This window comes from Crocuta crocuta, unplaced genomic scaffold, assembly GCF_008692635.1.
Source record: "Crocuta crocuta isolate KB4526 unplaced genomic scaffold, BGI_CrCroc_1.0 scaffold25, whole genome shotgun sequence".
NCBI lineage: Eukaryota > Metazoa > Chordata > Mammalia > Carnivora > Hyaenidae > Crocuta > Crocuta crocuta.
Window position 1 is genome coordinate 21,053,564 of NW_027532015.1, and position 9,133 is coordinate 21,062,696.

Sequence of the window (9,133 nt, forward strand, 5' to 3'; positions counted from 1 at the left end):
CAGAGAGAGAGAGGGAGATACAGACTCCGAAATAGGCTTCAGGCTCTGAGCTGGCAGTCAGCACAGAGCCCGACGCAGGGCTCGAACCCACAAACCGCGAGATCATGACCTAAGCGAAAGTCGGACACTTAACCGACTAAGCCACCCAGGCGCCCTTCAAATCCACTTTTAACTCAGACTTTTGATGCTGCTTCAGTGGAACTTTGCCCAGACCCTCCTAATTAGGCTCTTCCACAGAGTAGCTCGGATGTTCATAATTAGAGAAATCAAGATTTGAAAGATCTCTACCATTTATGCGAATCACAACTTCTGGACAAGCGTCAGGATACATAGACATTTGCTACAACAAATGACTTACCCATCTAGGACAGCAGATGAGTCATTCAACTGAGCCGCATGGCTCTCAGCCTGGGACACCTTCTCAGCAAGCTTCCTGTCCTGTATTTCCTGGGAGAGGTCATCGATTTTATCTTTCAGCTCCTCAGACATGGGTGGCAACTTAGCTTGAATGTCTTCAACGTACTGATGTGTAAAGAAGAGAGGGTACTTTCAGTATGTGACTACAAGCCTCCAATCAGTTACTAATTTCTCTAGGAGATATAATTCCACAATTATATCTAGGAATATATATATATCATAATATCTAGGAGATATAATTTCTCTAGGAGATATAATTTTTTAATGAAATTTCAATTTTACTAACATGGCAGAAAGAGAAAACAGAATAAAAGCTGTTATTTAATGAGAGGGATTAGGAAATATAGGAAGCCAACTTACACCAAGAAGAACGTAACTACATTTTTCTAAGAAAATGCTACTTTGTAGATTTAATGCGTAAGTGATCGTCCTTAGAATCTTTTAGACCATCTGTCTTTTTATTACCATATATTACCATGTCTACTGCATTAGATAGGATATTCAAAGTCTGCTAATAGATTTACATTTGTCTTTCAACTAACATTATATAAATATTGAAGCAGACTTTAAGAGCTATCCTAGGAATAAGAAATCCCCTTCATCACTGTGGGAAAAAATACAGGTTTATGTGAGTGTTTATGAGTACCCTCTCATGTCTGTTGGGAGAACAATATGAAGTTTTAACTGTTGCCAAGAGCTAGGCACAAGCACAATGGAATAGTCCAAAAATAATGTGATTCCCACAAGAAAAAAAATAGTATTTGCTTATGTTACTGAGATTTTTGACTGTGTCCTATATATGAAAGCCTGTTATCAGTATTATTTTCTTCTAACGTTGGGTTTTATCACATACTCACATCTATGATGGAGTTGATTTCATCTGCAAGACGGTTGGCTTCATTGAGTATGTCACTGCCTTCTTTTAAAGTGTTCTCAGTTTGTTGTTTGCCACTTTCAATAGCCTCCTTCTTTTTCTGTAGCACAGTATGAACGAAACATCAAACCCTTCGGATGAAACCCTCTCCAACCCGGTTTTCCTTTCTGACTTCCTTGAGCTGTCTGAACATATGCTTCACAAACAAGGCATGTCGTGTTGACAGTGAGAATAGATGAGAATGGTATAAATGACCTGGCCGGTCATTCAAAAGTTATTTAAATCTCTGTACAAGTACTTTCCTCCTCCGAGTGTAAGAAAGTCATCCAAGAGAAGAAAAGTAATGTGATGTTAGCTGAGGAATTAAAAACTACTTTTTGAAATTTTTTATTTTTATTTTTTATTTTAGGGAGAAAGAAAGAGAGAACATGAGTAGGGGAGGGGGCAGAGTGAGAGAAACACAGAATCCAAAGCAGGCTCCAGGCTCTGAGCTGTCAGCACAGAGACTGACACGGGGCTTGAACTCAGAACCGTGAGATCATGACCTGAGCCAAAGTCAGATGCTTAACTGGCTGATTCATCCAAGTGCCATCCCTAAAAACTATTTTTAAAGCAAGATAATTACCCATTTTAAACTGTGTAAGCGCAAGTGCTGAATATGTATTACTGAACATGTGGTGGTACCCTGAATTACATTGGAACTAGACGTTACATTCCAGAATGTAGGTCTAAGGGAGTATTTTGTGAGCATAAACATAAGCAGATTTATTCTATGGGAGTTCTGTAAAATTTGGAAGAAGTGACATTGTTAAGGGAACTTAGGGGATGAACACATGGAAGAATAAACTTAATAGGCTGGTCCATGAAGAGAGAGCAAGCTCTCATTTTTTCTTGATGCTGAGAGCTTGTCTTAAAATTACATGAAACTGATTCCTAGCCTAGAAGGATAAAATCGATGAGAGAGAAATATCATTATTTTTCTATTTGGAGCATACCATTGTCTATTTTTTTTCTTTATACATCTCACTCATTCTCCCAAACACCTGTGCATTTAACTGCATCAATTTTAAACCTCTGCCATTTATGTTTTTATATGAATAATAATGCTAGTTTTATATTCATTTATATCTCAATATGTGCCAGGTAGTTTATAGGCTTTTCTCATTAAATTCTACACTAACTCTAAAGGTCCTGTGTTTATCACATTTTAAAAGAATAGGAACTTGAACAAGTGATTTACTCAAGGTCACAGTAACTGTGCAGTTAAGGTGTGAACCTGGTCTACCTAATGACAAAGCCTGGGTCTTGAGCTATGAAAGGACTGTCACTCCTATTATAGAAATCACTTATCTTATTTGCACTGGGACAGCACTAATTTCATACCTTTCTGCCCGCATCTCTTCACCAACCATGTCAGTCGGCTCCCAGGACATATGTCTTGTTCCTGCCTCCAATCCTCTGCTGCTCCCTCCATGATGTTTTCCCTCCATGATGTGCTCTCGCTCAGTTCTTTGCCTTGTTTCCTCCCCGCTGTTCTTTCTGGTCATTTCTCTGACCACCTATCTAAAACAACCATCATTCTCATCCCAATTATTATCTACATACCCCAGCACAGCAATTACATGCCAGATTCGGACACTAGCCTGCCTGGGTCGGGATCCAAGCTCTGCCCAATCACAAGCAATGAAAAACAGGGGCGAGTAATTTATGTAGCCTCATGAAAAATGCTTAGTCCCTTGCTTCTCAAAATGTGGCCCACGGGGGGCACCTGGGTGGCTCAGTTGGCTAAGCAGCTGACTTAGGCTCAGGTCATGATCTTGCAGTTCTTGGGTTTGAGCCCTGTGTCGGGCTCTGTGCTGACAGCTCAGAGCCTGGAGCCTGCTTTGGATTCTGTGTCTCTCTCTCTTTCTGCCTCTCCCCCACCCATGCTCTATTTCTGTCTCAATAAGAAATAAAAACATAAAAAAAAAATTTTTTAATGTGGCCCATTGATCAGAAGCATCAGTGTCACCTGGAAGGGTATTAGAAATAGATAATCTCATTGCCTTTTCAAGAACTATCAACTCAGAATCTACACTTTAACGAGAACTCCAGGTGATCAACACAGTAAAATTTGAGAGAAACTGGCTTACAACACTGCCTAGCACACAGTAGACATAATGTAATTGTTAAGTATTAAAATTACTTCATTTTGTTCTTCCCCATAGCACTCATTTATCTGAATTATATTCTATAGGGTGCCCACAAACTATAGAATCATAGATACTGTTATTTTATTTTTTGTAAAGATTGAACCATCTTGATTGCTCCTCCTGAGAGTTCCTAAAAGCACTGTTATTTAATGAAAATCAGTGACACCAAGTCCTCACACGATGCATGTACAGTATAGGGAGCAGTGGAAATGAACAACCAGTCAAACTACACACAACTGAGGAAGCACAACATATTGAATACATCGTGCGATGCCACTGAACATGTCACTTATTATATTAGTCGATGCTCCAGACTTCATGTCCATATTACATACTTATTTATTGGCTTAGGGACTACCTCCCTCACCATAATATAAATTCCATAAAAACAGTCTATATGTATCAAAGTTTCTATTCTTAACTTCTAATTAGATCTTAATTCATTCCAGAGCTCTGTAAATTTAAAACCTTTTGGGGTAGGGTGAAGGGATTAAGAGAACACAAAAGCTGTTTTCCTATCTGTCTAGCAACTAATGAGTTCTTCGCAGTCTTTCATTTTGCTCTCTTTTTTTAAAAATAATTTTTTAAATATTTATTTACTTTTGAGAGAGAGAGAATGCATGAGTGTGTGGGGCAGAGAGGCAGAGAGCAAGGGAGACAGAATCCGAAGCAGGCTCCAGACTCTGAGCGGTCAGCACAGACCCTGCTGTGGGGCTCAAACTCACAAAACCTGAGATCAAGACCTGAGCTGAAGTCAGACACTCAACCGACTGAGCCACCCAGGCACCCCTCTTTTGCAATATTCTAAGGGCTGATTTGGGGACAGACTGTTCAATACATGTTCCCTCGCATAACTGAATTGCTCACTTTCTCGATGCCAACCAGGCACCCAGTCCTCTCTACCTTCTCTCCATTGCTGGAAGTGCCCTCTAATCTCATGTCCTTCCAGAAAGTTGCATTCAGAGGCCTCTGTGATCTAGCTCCAAATGCTGTTTCCAGAGCCATCTTCTACTACACACTCCTGTAGCTTGGCAGTGAGCTTCACTGCTCTATCTGACATTTCCCAACACCACCGTGCACTTCCAGAGCTCTAGCTTTGTGCTTGTATGACCCCATCTCAGCTGGGATGCCATCATTTTGTGTGTGTGTGTGACTCTTTTGCTGATGCTCCTAGCCTATATTAATCACAGCATTATATACTGTGAAGCTGCCTGAATTTTAAGTTCTATGGGGCGGCCAGGAATCATTCCTGTTCAGTCTCAAATAGCCTTGTTACCAACAGGACCCTGCTGCGGTAGGTGCCTGACAGACATCGTAGATCACCGCCACCTATTTTCCAAGCCTTATACTACATGATTTCCTAATACAAAATGAATTCTCCAGTTTATATGAACCACTCCCAAATTTCCCCAAATGTAACTTTAATCCCTGACTCCAGTGTTACGGTGGCTTCTGATGGTTTCCAGAATAAAGCCCCGTATTCCTTAACTTGATCTCATAATGTACTTGGTCTTTTATTACTCAGGTTCTGGACCTTGTCTGTCTTCTCTGGCTCTCTATCCCCTATTTGTCCCCATGCAGTCTTGATTCCAATCCTATCAAACCATTACATTTTCTCCCAAATGTTTTACATTTTCTTTTTTCCTCTCCATGTCTTTGCTTGTGTTTTTCCCTATTTCTGGAATATTCTTCCTTTTCTACTTTGACTCACTAGTGCTTATCATTCAGGACTCAGCACACATATCATGTCCTCTATGAAGGCCTCCTTAACCCAGGGGGTGATTCAGATGCCCTTCCTTAGTTTGGTTCCATGATGACTCCTGCAGTGACCTACTTCTGTGTACTTCTCACCAAATACAAGTCACCTGAAGTCATCAGAGATGGTGTTTTATTCTTCATTTTTAATTTTTTAAGTTTATTTTTGAGAGAGAAAGAGAGAGTGAGAGGGGGAGGGTCAGAGAGAGGGAAGGAGAGAGAATCTCAAACAGGCTCTGCACGGTCAGCATGGAGCATGATGTGGGGCTTGAACTCATAAACCATGAGATCATGACCTGAGCCGAAACAGAGTCTGACACTTAACGATTGAGCCTCCGAGGGGCCCCTATGGTGTTTTATTCTTTACATCAATGGTTCTCAAACTTAAGGCTATATCTGAATCACTGGAGGGATTTTTAAAACCCAGGTGGCTGGGTGCCACTCCCAGTTTCTAAGAGGATAGGTTTGGGGTGGATGTTAATAATTTGTACTTTTAACAAATTTCCAGTTGATACTGATGTTGCTTTTCCAAGGACCACATCATAAGAACCAGTGTTCAATCTAAATCAACATTTGTGTTTGGCACATTTCTTGAACTTAGTAGGGACTTAATAAGTGTTTTTTAACAAAACCTATGTGCTTATGTCCTTAAAATAAACAAATAACACTGAGCCGTGTCCTAATTATAGCACCTTCTTTGTGAACACAGGCACAACTTGTCTATTTAAAACACAGCTCATTATTCAATTGGATGGATACAATGTATCAGCTGTTCTCAAACCAGTATACATGTGGGATTAACCTAGGCAGAGTTTTAAAGTATGAACCCCAAGCCAAGTCCAGACTAACCAACTCAGACTCTGGGTAGGAGCTCAGGGATTCTGTCTTTTAACAAACTGTTCAGTTGATTCTCAGTCAGCTGGTCTAGCAGGAAGCTTGGTAATTAACCTAATGAGCCCTGGCAATCTTAAGTAAGCTATGCCTTACTGATGTTAATTTTGTCAGTTTATCTATTTACTCCAGTAAGTTTTTAACAAGTCTTTAGTTAAGCATGACACATAAAATGAAAATACAAAGAGGACCACTTAGAATTGCAATACTGACTACATAAGCTCCAGGCATCTCTAGGGGTGCCCAAGAATGATGGCTTCTGGTTTTAAACATCACTAAAAGGAAGGAGTAGCTGAAAGGACCATTTATTGCACCACTATAACTCTTCTTGAAATACTTCCCAAATGCTTATTATGCTTTCCACACAGGTAATTTTAATTTCTTAAACTGTTGCTATAAAATGGAGAGGTGCACCTCCGGGTAAGTTACATCACTGGTGTGTCACTGAGCAGAATGAATCATGTCAGCACTGGGGATACAACAGTAGCCCAGCATCCTGCCTCACAAGACGGCACTTTTTCTTTAATATTTCCTGTATGTCAGGAGACTCCAAATTGGTTAAGATTAGATACCTTAGTTAGGAAAAAAGTGAGCCTCCTCAATCCTCCATCAAAATGACAAGGGTGAATCCCAGGAGAGGGACCAGAAAAAAAAATACTTAAAAAACTAATTCATCCTTTTACTTCTTAATCTAAAGGAAAATGGAAAGAAATGAGATGGGGGAAAAATCCAGATTTGTTTTATTCAACTGCCATTCCACGAACATTTTTGAAAGCATCATATATGCCAAAGTGTGTTCATTTACAGTGAAGGTGAGGTTATACACTAGAAGAGAGAGGTTTTCAGATCTGTTGGGGTCAAATACTTTGAAAACAGCAAAGGAAGATTGGTTTCTGGTGAGAAGTTGTTGTTGTTTAAATGCCAAATACGGTTTGTACCATCTTATTTATGTGCTGAATTTACTATTGGGGAAAAGTCATCAAGTTGCCATGTTAAGCATTATGAAAGAGAAAGAAGGAAAGAAAGGGAGGAAGGGAGGAAGAAAAAGGAAGGGACCAAGGGATGGAAGGAGGAAGAAAAAGAAAAATCTATTTTGGTTCTAGCCTCATAAGCTCTCTAAAAAAAGGCAGGGTGTGCCCATCATTTCTTGAGGAGAGAATTATCTCTTGTCTGTGAGGGAAAAGAGGCAAAAACATAACTCAGACGTGATCTGTTCATGTTAGTACCTTTTAAAATATCATTTGCATAGAACACACTATGCAACATCTTTCCCAAGCACTGGACTCTCGAAGTGCCCAGATTCCACTAGGAAATACTTGGCACTTTTGTCACCTATGGTAGCTAGATGTCTAAACAATGGTTTGTAGATTAGGTTGTGTGGGTTACAAAATCATATGAGATTAGTATTGGAAGATACCTTGGATGCAACCTCATAAAATGCACTCATTATGTAGTTTGAAGACTGAGGCTTAGAGACATAACTGACTTGTCCAAGGTGTATTTCTAGTTAGTGGTGCAATTGTCATTAAGATCAAGGTCCCCTGACTCCCAGAAAAGAGTTCCTTCCACTATATCACACGGTCCTTAAAATCTTCAATACTTTGTTACCTGATTTTATTTGAGTTTATGGCAATGGTCCTTGATTTTTTTGTTTAAAAGGATCATTTCTGAGGCACCTGGGTGGCTCAGTCAGTTAAGTGTCTGACTTCAGTGCAGGTCATGATCTCACAGTTCATGAGTTTGAGCCCCGTGTTGGCCTCTGCGCTGACAGTGCAGAGCCTTGAGCCTGCTTCAGATTCTGTGTTTCCCTCTCTCTGCCCCTCCCCTGCTTGTACTTTGTCTCTCTCTCAAAAATAAACATTAAAAAAATTTTTTTAAGGATCATATCCTGTTCTGCTTCTTAGAAGTCTTCTTTCAGAGTTGTTCTTTATTTGTGTAAATGTGCATCACTTGACTTTTCCTGCCATGTTCAATCCCTGGCCCTAGCCCTACAGATTCAGATGAGAATCCCTAAGACTCACCTCCAAAGCAGTCATGTTTTTCTGATTTGCTGTGGATAAGCGATTAGCCTCCCTGATTTTATCTGTGGCTTCTCTCAACAGGTCCCAAGCATCATCGACTTTGTCTTTGTTTTCTGCCAGTATTGCCCGGATATCATTCTCTGCTTTTTCATTCTTCTCTCGGGCCTCTCCAAATAACTTCTTCACCTTCTTCAGAAGGCCTTCTGCGGCTCTGCAGTCACCCCCACCCAAGCCCAATAACAGACAATAAGCCCTTGTCACTGTCTCGAGGTTTACTGGTATTAAATACTAATGCTAGTATTAAAACAATGGGAAAGTAAGACAGTATTTAAAGCAGATTGACTGTGTACTAAATCGAGAGGACAATGGATACCTGAAAAGTGACAAGGCCATTATAATTAATATTAAAGCACAAAAAAATCCACGCATTTAAGATGTATTAGTAATATAGCCTTTTCAACTGGAAAGAGTCTCATGTTATTTTCATAATCTGACTGATGAAATAAGTTTTATGGTTCGCTTCACATACCAAAAAAAAAAAATCACCTGATTCACCTTAGTGGTACATTTTCTCTGTTACTTTGAATATAAGGTATGAACATTGATATATTTGGTTTAAAACTGTTAGCAGAACTGTGTTATTGGCACGCTTATATAGCATCATGATGTTGATCTATTTTTCTCATTCTTTCAACTGAGTGATCTGGGAGTTTCCTGAGTTTAACTTAATGGTTTTCCTAAAGTGATAATATTGTCCTTAAGAAAGGCAAAATACTTGGAAAACAGTAGTTCTCAAACTAACGGCCATTATAATCCCCTGGAATATCTGTCAAAACAGATGTTGAGCCCCATCCACAGATCTCTGGATTTAGTATGTCTGGGGTGGGGCTTAATACTTCGCATGTCTAATAAGTTCTCAGGTATTGCTGATATTGTTGGTTTAATATATATTATTTAAATATTAATAACACCATTATTTTGAA

The 9,133-nt window shown here is 39.6% G+C and overlaps 1 protein-coding gene across 1 annotated transcript in view; it reads right to left on the reverse strand.

Annotated features, from left to right (window-relative positions):
• Positions 1 to 9,133, reverse strand: part of LAMA2 (laminin subunit alpha 2) — a 500,973-nt gene that overhangs the window by 116,512 nt on the left and 375,328 nt on the right. The window contains exons 36-38 of the mRNA XM_077775991.1: positions 8,151 to 8,361; positions 1,275 to 1,391; positions 359 to 522 (exon numbers count right to left, since the gene is read on the reverse strand). Of these exons, the coding sequence (XP_077632117.1) occupies positions 359 to 522; positions 1,275 to 1,391; positions 8,151 to 8,361 (492 nt within the window). The remainder of the gene's footprint in view (positions 1 to 358; positions 523 to 1,274; positions 1,392 to 8,150; positions 8,362 to 9,133) is intronic.